The 13,489-nt window shown below is 53.7% G+C and overlaps 1 protein-coding gene across 1 annotated transcript in view; it reads left to right on the top strand.

Annotated features, from left to right (window-relative positions):
• Positions 1-12,683, top strand: part of FBXO10 (F-box protein 10) — a 20,615-nt gene extending 7,932 nt beyond the window's left edge. The window contains 7 exon segments of the mRNA XM_009321276.1: positions 1,405-1,541; positions 5,159-5,229; positions 5,789-5,941; positions 7,405-7,680; positions 7,990-8,300; positions 10,892-11,073; positions 12,518-12,683. Coding sequence (XP_009319551.1) covers positions 1,405-1,541; positions 5,159-5,229; positions 5,789-5,941; positions 7,405-7,680; positions 7,990-8,300; positions 10,892-11,073; positions 12,518-12,683 — 1,296 coding nt within the window.
• The last annotated feature ends 806 nt before the right edge of the window (positions 12,684-13,489 follow it).

Here is a 13,489-nt window from a genome sequence, read left to right as displayed (position 1 = left end):
TCTTTCTCTCATGTGCTGTTTCTCTCCAAGGGGCAGCAGGGATCCATCTCCCAGTATAGAAAACACTGACCTTTCTGTTAGCTTTGCTCTTCAGCATGTTTCTTGGGTTTTTGTTGATGAATTAGACTACAGCTAACCCCAAGGGCAAGGCACAGTGAAATGTTGCCTGCTGGTACATGCATTGTCTCCTGCTCTATTTGATGGTATGTGTCTTAAAATTGCTGTGCATAGAGGGGAGGGTAGGGAGATGTTCCCCATCCAAATAAACACCACTGTGTAATGAGTGGACTCATGCAAGCAAGGTAGTAAATCGGCACTGCACTGTAAATTGTTTCTCCCACACTGGGAATCGTGTTGTCTACCCTGGGAGTTGGTGGAGGGTCTCAGCTTTCTGCTCAGCCTCAGGCAGGAGGGGTGCAGCAGCCCGCTCTCCAGCAGCATGGCTTTTCCTCCAAATCGGTAGTGTCTCCAGCTGTGCAACGGGTGACCTTGCCCCTGTTTACTGAACACTGTATCTGTAGTCATCCTTGGAGGAACTGGGGCTTCACTGTGTGGGGGGAGGCAGAGAGGTAGATACAAACTACCATACAAGTGACCCTGTGGCTGCATGGAGCCCTCCATGTGAGCTCTGCACAGGAGGTGGAGCTGACAGAGCTGTGGCCCTGTGGAGGAAGAGGTGGCAGCTCAGCCACAGAGCCGCGGGCTATGTCTGGCCCTCGGTTGAGCTGCTGTTTGTTGCTTTGCCTGGTTTGGTGAATCCTATCTTGCCACTCTGCGAGATACCAGGCTGGGACTGCTGTCCTGCTCAGAGGGTCCCAGCATACTCCTGTCCTCACGGGAAATGCTGGCCCCTGTTGTGTGAAGCAGCTGCGTGGCTGTTGACAGCGGTCATTCAGGCTGTGCAAAGCACCATCTAGCAGCTTGAGAAAAGGCACCACACTGTAACGCCAAGCCCCCTGCTTAGACTCCTGCCTCCAGCTCCTGTGGGGAGCCACTGGGGGTCTTTTCCTGTTGGCGGCCATGGGGAGGTGTTGGACTTGCAGCCCCACCAGCCCTGCCCAGTGTCAGATGGGCTGCAGGGAATGAAGCATTACTGGGTTCAGGGCAGCCCTTGGAGATGGCAGCAGGAGCTGCTGGAGGAAGAAGAGGCTGGAGGTATGATGGGAAGGGAAATTTGGCATTATGTACTAGAACGCCAAAGAAAGGTAAAAGTTAAGTGTGCCTTGACCATTTGAGAGTGATTTCTTGGCAGCTGGATTAATCACCCTTCTGCCCTTTTCCCCAGCAGGGTTGGGAGTTGTTGCTTTTCTCTGTGGTTGCTGTCTCCTCTTGCTCACTTTTATGAGTGACCTTCCTTCCTTTTGCTTTTATTCTCTCTCTACATGTGCAAAAATAAAACCATAGTGCAATAAGATACACAGTGGCCTTCGCTCAGGCATTGTCGTCGTTGGCAACGGAAAAGGCATCATCCGTAGCAATCAGATCTATGGGAATAAAGAAGCTGGCATTTATATTCTGTATAATGGAAACCCTGCTGTGAGGTATGTTAGCTAGCACTGACCTCTTTCTCTCCTCCTTCATCTGTTAAGAATTATTCCTCCCACTGTGCACACTTTTCTTCTTTTTTTCTATCCCCACCATAGAGCAGAAGTAGGACCATGGTGCACTAGTGCCTTTCTGTGACTTCCCTCTATCTGCTTGCTGCACCCAGGTCTTTGCCAAGTGCCAGTCCTGGGTTTTCCCCCTGGATCTGAGGAGGACAGAGGCTGTGTTCAAGATAAACAACTCACACATGTTGTGGTGCTTTTTGCAGGAAAGGGAGTGACGGACCTTGGCACTCCAATCATTGTTACTCTGATTCACCTTTCTGCTTTAAACACCCAGAGCTACTGACTTGTCTGTGTCAGTATGTTTAATACCATTCAGTTTAGATGTTAGTATTGGTGTCTGGCAGGCTTTCTTCAGGTCGATGCCATCAGCTTTACCTGGTGGTCTCAACAGTGAACCCAGAAATGAGATAGCAGCTGGAGCACAGTATTAGTTGCAGATGTGAGGCGCACCTTGGCTGTATTGCCACCCCTTCCCGCCTCTCGCCGTGCCTGTGGGTGATAAGGAACAAGTGTGTGACAACTTACCACGGTGCTATAGAGCAGGGTAGGGCACAAAGGGAAGAAAATAGTTGCCCCGGATCAGCAGCTAGGATGTGACTACTCATGCTGGAATTGTTGATAATTAACAGTGCTTCAGCCTCGAGTCCTGCAGTGCTAATGAAAGTGACTTCTTGCAGGTTCATGATCTGTGTGCATAGCTGGTGAGGTTTAGACAGACTGCCTGTATGGACACTTAAGAACAGGTTACTGAGGCACTTAGTCTAGGTTGGGACCTGGAGAGGAGAAGGCTGTACCAGACGTACCAGCCCTGAAAACACAGGGGTCAGGGCTGGGCTTTCCAACATGGGATTATGAAAGTGCTCTCTCAGGTATCGATTTCTGAGAAAAGCCATGTTGTAACAGCAGGGCCCAGCAGGGCAGAGGAAACATGCTGCGGGATGGAGAGATTCACTAGATATCCTTCCCTCTGTACTTTCTCACAACTTCATTTGCAACCCCAGCTTGCACGTCGTGACTAACATCCATGCTTGCTGGCATGTAGAAGATGATGGGAAGGAGGCAGGGAGGAAGCTTGGTGGGAAGACACCTTTCTTCTCCTGACCAGCCACCTGTTTTGGAGGAGCTCCCCTGCTCTGCTCGTGCATGCCGCTCTGTGCTGCCTTTCGGCTGTGCTGGCTTGAGGTTGGCTCTGGCACTGGCCAAGGCTGCGTGCACCAGCGCTGTCCCGGCAGTGCCACATGCAGCTGTGTTGAGCATGGGGCTCAACGGGGGCTGTCAGCATGGTTGGATCTCTCCGACAGGATGGCATGTGCAGCTGTGGGCAGGCAGGGCTGGCAGAAGGTGGAGGTTTATGGTAGGAGTAATGTCCTTTGCTGGGTGCCTTTTCCACAGCTGGAAACAGAATAATGTTTTGCCCATCCCTGAGAGCTGCAAGCCCAGCTCCATCACATGTCACTGCCTGCAGCTGCCTGGCTGGGGGACAGGTTTTGGTGGGGTGTTGCAAGGGGCTCCATGCAGAAAGCTGGCACACTTCTCAGAAGTGTGCCAGTGAACATGGGTGCTGAGTACCATTTTTAAGCATGATAAACCCTTGGGCATGTACGTCTTCCAGTCAGGGGTACCCTCTGCAGCAGCTAAAAAGCAGTTTGGGTAAGACTGCATCCCCCACTGTGCAGAGGCTGGAGGTGCTGAGTGTGATGGTGCCCGGTAGTGCGAGGCTACTGCCTGCTCCCCGAAGCTGGTGAGAGCAGCACCAGCAGCACTGGTGCACTGCCCCACAGCAGTGGGACTTGGGCAGCTGAGAGCCCCTGCCTTGTGTTCCTGGGGGATTGCCTCTGGGACAGCTTCACGGCTTCTCTTCCTCCTTACCCTGCAGCTGTTTGTGCAAGCCTGGATTTCAAGTACAGGCTCCTTGTGCGCTCTTCTCACCTGGTCCCTCTTTCTAGAGGCAGGTGCGTGTGTCATACCAGGCCTTGTAACCCACAAGCAGCTTTCCATTCGCTGGAATGATGAGCTGTGTTGTTCTGGCAGGGCGGCGGGGGCTTCCCTCAGCTGCCGGACCAAGTGGCCCTGTCCCCACGTCAGGTGCCCCCAGCCAGGCAGCTGTGAGTGGAGGGGGACCCATGCCAGGGCAGCCAAGGACAGCAGAGCCACTAGCTGCCCGGCACGGTGGGGTGGCCCCCACTCTGCTTGCACTTGTCCCTGGGAGCAGAACAGCAGCGTGAAGCACTGCACCCACCCCTCCACCCCCAGCCAGTGCTGGTGATCATGCATTGGTGGTGATCGCATGTCAGAGGTGCTGCTTTCCCACCCTGGCTCACTGCTGTAGAAGCTCCTCTGCTCCCTTCACAGCCCGAGGCGAGTGGAGCTGTCTCCACTGAGTGCTCCTGAGTGGACGCTGGGGCAGAGTCAGTGCCAGGAACTACACTCGATTGGTGTTTTTTCTTCGTGATCAACCTGATTGCTCCCTTGCTCTGAACCTCAGCAGCAAGCCAGAGATTCAGGGTCATGTTGTGGAGGAGGAGCTGGTGGTGGGCTCGGGGATCCTGGGCTTTGTTCCTCCTGATAGGCGGTAGGTGGGAGCCCAGGGGATGGTGGGTGATGCCTCTCCTCTGGCGCCATGGGGCCCACGGGTGCTCTCCAGGCCATCATTCCCAGCACGGCGCTGCTTCTGCTCCTGCCACCGTGTTTAATGTTTCCCACCTTGAACCACAATCGTCATCTGCCCACTGGCTTCAGGGCTCCTCTTGGAGCAGCAGTCCTGTGGCTGATAAAGCCTCTTGCCTCCACCCTTGGTTGGGGAGGACGGAGGAAATGGGCTAAAGTCCTCACAGACTCCTCTGCGGCGTCCATCTAGGTGGGCTCCAGCTGCTATGTGCTGCATCTTCTGCACTTTTCGACGGGGGCCTGCAGCTCGGAGCCCCCTGCTCTGCACCGCCCACAGGGGTAGGAAGGCCGCAGCTCCTCTGCAAACCACCCAGCTGAGTGTGCAGGGTGGTTTGCAGAGGAGTGAATTTAATCCTGAGGAGAAGTCCATCTCAAGGGTGGGGGTAACCGTGGGTGCAGGCAGCCAGCGGGGCGGAGAGGCCAGGGTGCAGGAGGCAGTACTTGGTTCTCCCTGTCCGTACATGCCCTGTGGCTGCGGCTGTGGCTGGCCACTCCTGGAGATGGCACCCTGGCTGGACAGACAACTGGTCTGACACAGTGGCCGTTTGGATGTTCATGAGCACTTCCTGCTCTTCGAATGCTCTTAGTGATGTGTGTTTCTCTGTGCCTCTTTTGTGCTTTCACCTCCTTGAAAGTGGTTCAGCTGCCAGTAGCTCTGCTCTGCTTTGCATGTACCTTCCCCACTGTGCTTCCCTCCTGCTGCGCTTTGCTGTGTGGCTGCCCCATGCCCAGCTCTCACTGCCGGGCATAGTCAACAGGCTGTGATGGGTAGCCAGCCAGGGAGACTGGTGCCTGTGCAGTGACCCACTGTGCTGGCATCAGTGCAAACCATGAGCAGGCAACACTGCTGCTGGTAACTTTCTCTTCTCGTCCTACCTCAGTGGGAACCATATTTTCCAGGGACTGGCTGCTGGAATAGCAGTGAATGAGAACGGGAGAGGCCAAATCACAGGTATGGGAATGAAAATGGCGTTGTTATGCCCAGTTAGTCTCTCTCTCTCTCTCTAAGCTTTGTTTGATAGCAAAATTTATCTTGTTATGGTTCTTTGGTGTCTTTAGGTGCAATAATCCCCTGGTTTGCATTTTCTAGTTGTCATTTCTGCCCTTGACAGAGGGAGCATACCTTTCTGCAGCATGTCCTCCAAATTATTGTTCCTTTTATCTCTGGCCCAGCTGGGACATGGAACTGTGCTCCAGAGCAATCTGCCACATTTTTTTCCCTCCCGTGCTATTCAGTTTATAAGCTAAAGCTGTCAATGATGTTTTCCTACTGTCATGGCACCTCTTGAGTGGTTTTCCACTTTGCCCTACACCTCGGAGGATGACGAGGTGGTGGTTACTGGAACTGCTGATGACATGTCCTGTGTGGGAGAGCATTGCCAGGGGAGTGGGGGAACGGGGAAGCTCCTAAGGCTTGGGCTCTGCCACCAGGTCTCGGCTTGCCAGGTCTCCTTGCTCTACTGTGGGCAGGAGGCTCGTGTGGTCACCTCGTCCTCCCTGCCTGGCCCTAGGGAACATCATCTGTGAGAACCAGTGGGGCGGGGTGGACATCCGCCATGGGGGCGATCCTGTCCTCAGGAACAACCTCATCTCCTGCGGCTACTCAGACGGCATGGTGGTGGGCGAGCATGGGAAGGGCCTCATTGAAGGAAACGTCATCTACGGTAAGGAAGCAAGCTTGGGTGGAGAACGATTCTCGCCTTCTCTCCCATTCCCCTGTCCTCTTGGGCTTACCAGGCTGCCCTCTACTGCCGGTGCACTCCAGAGCTGTGGTGAGTGCCCAGGAGGGGGCTGTGGTGGGTGCCCAGGAGGCTTGGCTGGGAATGGCACCAGGCCCAGCCCAGCGCAAGCACTCCAGAGGTTGTGCCACCAGTGCTGTCAATCTGTGGCTCACCAGGGGCCCTCTCCCTGCTGAGGAGACCACAGCTTTGTCTCTAGCGGAAGGCAGGAGCTTCCCTCTGAGCCCTGAGAGGGAAGCTGGCCTTGCACAGTTGCCTTCATGCAGGACAGGGTTGCAGGAGAGGACACGTGGTCCCCAAGGGATGAGGGGAGCCACGTCTGCTGCTGTCCTGCACCCAGCTAACCTGGGGCCGGAGGAGTCTGGCAGGGTCTGTAATCTAACAACTGGGCTAATGGGGGGTAAACTGGCAGGGGGTAAACTCCACAGGTGATTTTCTTAGGAAGCTGGAAATAGCTTTTTTAAAGGAGTTTTAAAGTGGCTGCATAGAGACAAGTGCTGCAGAGAGCCCACCACTGCCAGGGTGTGGGTCAGAGTCCTGAAGGAGCTGTGCTCCTCTCTGGCCCTGTTTAGACAGAGACAGGACACAGGCAGTCACGTTAGCACAGCTTTGTGTGCCTCTGTCCGTCTGTCCTGCTAGTAACGCTGAAGGCAGTGGTGGTCAGCAGTGCTGGTGGCCGGTGTCAGCCCCTTGCAGCGAGGGTAAGGTACACAGATAGTGAGTTCTCAGAGGTTTCTGTAACAGCAGTGGCCGGGGCAGGAGGATGGTGGTTGTAAGGCCCAGCCACTCTGAGGCTGGCAAAGCTGCAGCTCAGCCTGCATTAGACACTGGAGAATACACCTGGGCCCCTGCAAGCCTCGGGGAAACACAGCTCAGTGCTCCCAGAGCTCCTTGCTTCCTGGCCCCGGAGACTCCCAGTCATGGAGGAAGAGAGACCAGGGCATGCCTAATCCCAGGAGGGGGTGCTGGCGGCACATGGGCTTCCAGCACTGTGGCTGCCTGTCTGTGCTGAAGCCACCTGTCAGTGGATCCGGTGGACAGGGCTGTGCCTCACCATCCTGCAGAGCCCCAGGGTGACAGGGGTTTACCTCCTGGTTGCATGAGTTAAACCAGGGACTTGAGCTGGGGTCAGAGCATGAACAGTGCCAGTAGGGGGCGGAGGTGGGGAAACAAAGGCACTGAGCTCATGGGCTCAAGTTGGCCCAGCGGGACCAAGTCAGGGCCAAAGGATTGCTGTGAGCCGCTGACATGTAGGGTTAGCCTTCATGTGTGCTCAGAGAGGAGGATCACCTCTATCCCATCTGCACTGCATGTGGACTACCAGCCGCTTTGGGGCAGGACCAGGTGTCTTCAGTACTGCTGAGTCGCTATGCCACCCCACACTGCAGGCAACAAGGGCTGTGGTGTGTGGATGATGTCCTCCAGCCTCCCACACCTCATCAACAACGAGATCAGCCACAACAGCATCTACGGGGTGGCGGTGTTCTGCCGCAAGGACCATGCTGGTGACTACTCCCATGGCCAGGGGCGCAGCGAGAGCTTCCAGGAGGAGAGGGAGGGTGCTGGCGGGGAGAACAACTCTGACAGTGAAGAGGATTACCCAGCTGCCCAGCGTCCCATCAGTGTGGCGCTGGTGGAGTTGAACAGCATCAACCACAACGGAGGTGAGCTCAGGGCCTGGGGCTCTTCCTGGGCTCCGGGAGAAGGAGTGGCGTGCAGAACAGTGTGTTGTCCTGGCCCACCGGCACTGGGGCCTGCCAGGGCCTTCCTCAGCTGCCACCAGGCCAGGAACACCCTGGAGAAATGGTAGGCCGAGACCTGAGTGTGGGTGGGGTTTTGTCCTTAAGCTCCCAATCAGAAAGTCATATTGTGACAGAAGAAACTGAATAGCTTTTAGAAATAGAAATACATTTGTGGTCATCATGACTGAGGCTGCAAGCTCTTAACCGATAGCTCTTCTTTTTGGTTGGCAGCTGCTGGGTTGCACGTCAAGAGCAGCGAAGCGCTCAACATCATTGCCAATGTAATTCATGCCAACCGTGATGATGGGGTGGCAGTGCTGCAGAGCAGCCAGCTGACGTGCATTGCAAACAACAGCATTTCCTGCAACAGCCGGGAAGGTGTACTGGTCGAGGCTGAGTGCCAGGTAGAGCTGCGCGGCAACGGCATCTATGAGAACAGCAGCCATGGCATCGTCTCCAAGGGAGAGGGTGTCATCGCAGAGAATGACATCATCGGCAACCACAGGTGTGGCCTTCAGCTGCTCCAGGCAGCGGACATGAAGGTGCGTCTTGCGGAGAGCTGAGGGGGCACTGACTTGTGCATCCCTGTGGCCAGGGGCTGAGGCGAGACAAAGCCTGCTGCTGCTGCCCTCCCTCCCTGGGCAAGGGGGAAGCCAGCAGGCCCCTGGTTGGCAAGCAGGACAGGAGGGACTGCCCTGCCATTGCCAGCAGGAGGAGTGGACAATCAGGATCGCATCATCGACCCTGTGATTAGAGGGGGTGTAATTTCCAGGGTACATTAGAAGGGTGTCCAACCGATTGAGGGAGGTTGTCACCCACCTCCTTTGCCATTGGGAGGCTGCATCTGAAATGTTGTGTCCAGTTTGGGACCTCAAGGTCAAGAGGGAGGTGGAGAAAAGGGAGAGGGTCCAGTGCAGAGCTACAAGGATGGGCAAGTGCCGGGACACATGACTGATGAGATGATGCAGAGGGAGCTGAGCTTGGTTAGTCTGGCAAAGAGGAAACCAAGGGGGATCTAATGGCATCCCACAGCTACCTGAACAGCAGTCAGAACCAAGCCCTTCTTGGCAGTGCCAGGCAGTACAACAGGGGTCAACAGCACAAGTTGCAGGAGTTCCATGTGCGAGACTGAGGGTCTCTTGCCTTGGAGGGTGGTGCAGCCCTGGGACAGGTCACAGAGTAGTGTGGGGTCACCATCCTTGTGGCTTTCCAAGCCTTGGCAGGACAAAGCCAGGGCTGCCCTGATCTAGTGCTGTAGACAGTCCTGCTCCAGAGCTCCCTTCCACCAGCACTCCTTAACTCCAGTTTTTTTGTGGGCAGTCATTAGGAATAGGCTGAAGGAAAGTCAGCAGAAATTGTTTGAGGGAAGATGTAGGTGGGAATTAAGCAAGCATTTGTTTTTAATCGGGCCAGCAGTGCAAAACTAGAGTGCACTACTCAGAAGAAAGTGACATTTCCATCCCTAGTGGGTTTGAAGTGTGTCACATCCTAACATCTGTTAGGAGGGGTTTAGAAGTGCTCTGTAGGGCCCAGAGGGAGGAGGTGAGATCTTCCCTAGCCTTAGCGCTGTTGGGTCCATGCTTATTATTGCTCATATGCAGCAGGAAAGCACACGTGTACCAGTGGAGCTGGCTGTGTTGCTCCAGAGCGCTCAGTACCCACAGTGACAGGAATGTGAAAGGAGGTCTATGAGTAGCAGCAAGCTTTTCAGGTGGGCAAGCACATGGGGGAAGGGCTTGTGTGAGCTCATGCCATTGCTTAGTGGCAAAGAAAAGAGTAAACTTTGGAAGTCCTATCTCAAGGCTCATTGACAGTGATCCACAGGTGGCCTGTCACATCTGTCTGATGTTTAAGCCTTGGTAAAGGACAGCTCAGTTGTCATTTTCCACATGTGGATTCACAGATGGCTTGTAGGAGAGACTTCTCTTCCCTCAGAGCAGCAAAGGGAATCCTGTGCGTTTTGGTGCAATGACATTCAACAAAGTCCATCTTCACCCAGGCTTGTCCCCTGTATTTAACCGAGTGGCACAGTCAAGTGGGTGATCCCATAGGTCTCTCTTGGAGGTTTGCAGGCTGCACAAGCTGTGCTAAAGAAATGGGGTAGCTGCTGTCTGAACTAGATTTTTTGGAAGTTAGATGCAGTGTTCCAGCATCTAGCCAGTTCCCAAGGTTAGTACCTGGCTCAAGGTTGCCTCCGTTCTGTTCTTTGTTGAGGTGAAGCCATTGTGCATTGAAATGATAGATAAATGCAGTTTAACTCATCGTGAAGGACCCCTAAAATGAGTGTACAGAAAGCCCTGCCAAGACAAATGCTCTGCATGAGTCCTGCAGGGGCTGCAGACTCCTTTTGAAAACCATGCCCATAGAAAAACATTGTCCTCTGGACCAGAAGCTAAAAATAGCTGCATTTTCCATGGTTCCAGCTGTCCAGTCTCCTGGAGCACACAGGTAGGATTCATATTGCAGGGTTCATTTGGGGACCAGAGCGGGCAGCACAGTCCTTGTTGAAGTACTGGCAATGTCATGCTGTCGTTTCTCGTCTGCCCACTGGCAGAGCCCAAGAGGTACCTGAGAGCAGGTGAGATGGTGTGCAGTGCTGGGTGGGGAGGAGTGCTGGGCAAGGAGCGTCACAGCAGCTGTTTCTGTGGAGCCAAGGAGGAGAAGGGACCAAACATCTTCCAGATGATGGCAGAGCAAGAGCTGTGGCCTTGTCTTTCTTGGGAAAAGGAGAATTCTAAGTGTTCTTTTTTCATATACAAAGAAGTGACAGCCTGTCAGTACAGCTGTTTGAAACCTGGAGGGCAAGGAGCAGTGGCAGGTTTATGTTCAGCAGCATCTGTGCTTGTGTTTCACCAGGGGATTGGGTAGCAGCTGCAGTGAAGCTTATGGCATCTAGCATTGACAGCAACTGAGCTGCCAGCTGGGGCCACCAGTAACTTGCGGAAGGCTTTGGGAAAGCTTGTGTGTTCATGGCTATGGCACATCCAGTCTGAACCGTTGGCATGCTCCCAAACTGGCAGGGAGTGCTAGTAAGCCTGTGGAAGAGCTTTGGGGTTTGGTTTTGTGTTGACCAAAGAGCCGTATGAACAATGTCTTTCTGCTTGGACCATCCTGTCTAAAGCTTATTTTGCAGGTGACCAAGAACAGGATCCAGTCCTTTCGGGACTATGGGATTGCTCTCTTTGATGAAGCCAAAGGCCTGGTGCAGGAAAACCTCATTTTCCAAGGGACATCCAAGAAATCCATTTTGCGACCAATGTCAAATGCAGAGGATTGCATCATCCAAAACAACGTGCTTCTCACCTTCAAGAAAAGGTGAGGCTCCTGGCACCATGGGGTGCAGTTGTGAGCTTGGAGCCACCATTGTGCTCCTGTGTTAGGCAAGCACTGCAGGGCTCTGCTTTGTAGCTCCTCTTCCCAGCTTCCCATACCTGCTGACCCACAGCACCAGCCCCACATGCATGGTGAACCACTGCAGGCGACGACTGCAGATCAAGCAAAGCCAAGAGGTTCCTCATGGGATACCTCTAAAGCCAAGTGAGGGGCTTGGATTATTGCTTGACAGGCCAGGGTGGGTCTTCACGATGTCTCTGAGCATAGGGACATCTGCCCTGTGCCCTGGCCAGCTCATTCTCCTGTGCAGTGCTGCCTTTGAAGCCTGGCTGCTGTGTTTGTGTACTGCACTGCTGTCCCGGCAGCACAGAGAGCCCCAGTGTGTTTGTAGCCTGGGCTGAGAGAGTCAGAGGAAGGAGGAACAGCCAAAGCCACCCCCAGTCTGCATTGTGCTTCTGTGCTGGTGAGGAGATGGGTGGCTTTAGGCACCAGATTCCTCCAGGCTTTTGCTACCAGAGCAACGTGAATGGCGAATGGGAAAATGGATCTTGGAGTGCTTGTTTTTCCCGGGTGTGATTTAGCTACCCTGGTCTTTATGCCAGTCTGAGAAAGTGTCTTCTGGTGGTCTTCAGAGCTGTAGCTCTGTGGCTGCAGACCTGTAATGGGTATTGCAAAGCTTTCCATAGCTGCTGGCTGTCACCAGATCTCAGTGACTCATCTTTTAGGCCTTGTTCAAAACAGGTCACTCTAGAGCAGGACTCTGCAGCAGACACCTGAGGAGTGAAAGCTGGAGCCCCGTCACCCATACAAGGGCTGGGTATTCAGTGGATTGCTCTTTTTAGCTAGAAATTTGACCTTGACTCTTCTCTCTGGGTCACAAATCTTGGTCCAGGGTGTGGGAGAGGGCACAGTGAAACTGGAAGATTTGCATTACTGAAGGGAGGTTAGGCCACGTGGTCTCTCAGGTTGATGATGCTCTCACCTGGTCCTCCAGACTCCCATAGCATGAAAGTCAAGTGCACTAGGGAGGACTCTCAGCACCACCTCCATTGCCCTTAGCCCCAATATTCCTCCATTAGGTTTTCAAATCTGTACCCCTTTAAGCAATTCTTGGGAGGTCCCAGCATTGACTCTCCCTCTGCAGGCTCTTGCCCCATCCACCAGAACTTGCAGTCATTTAGAGGTGTTGTCTGTGAAATCACAGAAAGTAGTTTTTGCAGTAAAGCAAGATGTTCTGTCTCAATTCTCCAACCATTTCTGTCCCACCTGGGTTTTGGAACAGATGTCGTGTGGTGACCACTGTGTGCCTGGCAGCACTGCTCTGCCCCTTTCCTTCTTGAAGGGTGAACCTGAAGGGAGCATTTCTAAGGCTGCTCTGGAAGTGCTGTTCCACCCTGCTCATGCCACATGTCTCTCCTTTTCTCAGGTTTGATATGGAGTGCATGCTGATCAACCCCCCAGCACGGCCTCACATTGAAGGAGGTGCCCCAGAGTCCTGCACAGTGGCTGATGGTCAAAGGGTTTCCAGCATAACCACCAGGGTGGACAGGGGCTGCCACAACCACGGGAGCATCTTCTGCACCATTCTTTGACCAGGGAGGAGGTTTATTCAACAGACTCTCTGCCTGTCTTTCCTCCAGAACTGCTGCCAGGAAGCTCTCACAGCTCAGGGACAGGGAGCCCCGTTGGACTGTACTCCCTTTTTCATGAAGGATTTTGCAACTTCAGTGGCATCTCGCTAAATAAAAAATAGCTAGGAAAACAGCTGTCAATTTCTTCCTCTTTGCCCACTGAGATTGCTGCTGGGGTAATTTACAAGTGAGCAGTTCCTTAGATGAAGTGTGCTCCTGGCAGGACCACCAGTGCACCTGGCCAGGCCTCCCCAGCCTGACCTCTCTTCCCAAGGGGCCTGCAGCATTATTTATTTGGTAATCACTTGCTTTGAAGCTGCTTTGTCAGTGACTGTCTGCATTTGTGCCAGAAGACTCAGAAGCTGACAACATGTCCTGTGTGGTCTCACTCCATTTCTGTTTGTGCTGATTCTGACCCAGAAGGGGCACACAGATCAACACAGACAGACATACATATGTGCAGTGTGGGTCCCTCCAGCAACTGGGCTCAGACACTGCGCAGTACCTGCCCCTGGATCTCAGTGTTGTGGTTTAACCTCAGTCGGCAACTGAGCACCACACAGCTGCTCACTCACTTCCTCCCCCCCCGCCCCAGTGGGATGGGAGAGAGAATTGGAAGAGCACAAGTGAGAGAAACTTGTGGGTTGAGATAAAAACAGTTTAATAATTGAAATATAGTAATAATAATAATAATAATACACAAAGCAAGTGATGCACAGTGCAATTGCTCACCACCCACCGACCAATGCCCAGCCAGTCCCCGAGCA

This window comes from Pygoscelis adeliae, unplaced genomic scaffold, assembly GCF_000699105.1.
Source record: "Pygoscelis adeliae isolate BGI_AS28 unplaced genomic scaffold, ASM69910v1 Scaffold433, whole genome shotgun sequence".
Taxonomy (NCBI): domain Eukaryota; kingdom Metazoa; phylum Chordata; class Aves; order Sphenisciformes; family Spheniscidae; genus Pygoscelis; species Pygoscelis adeliae.
The sequence above is the reverse complement of the archived record's forward strand: the minus strand, read 5'-3'. Positions and strand labels throughout refer to the sequence as shown.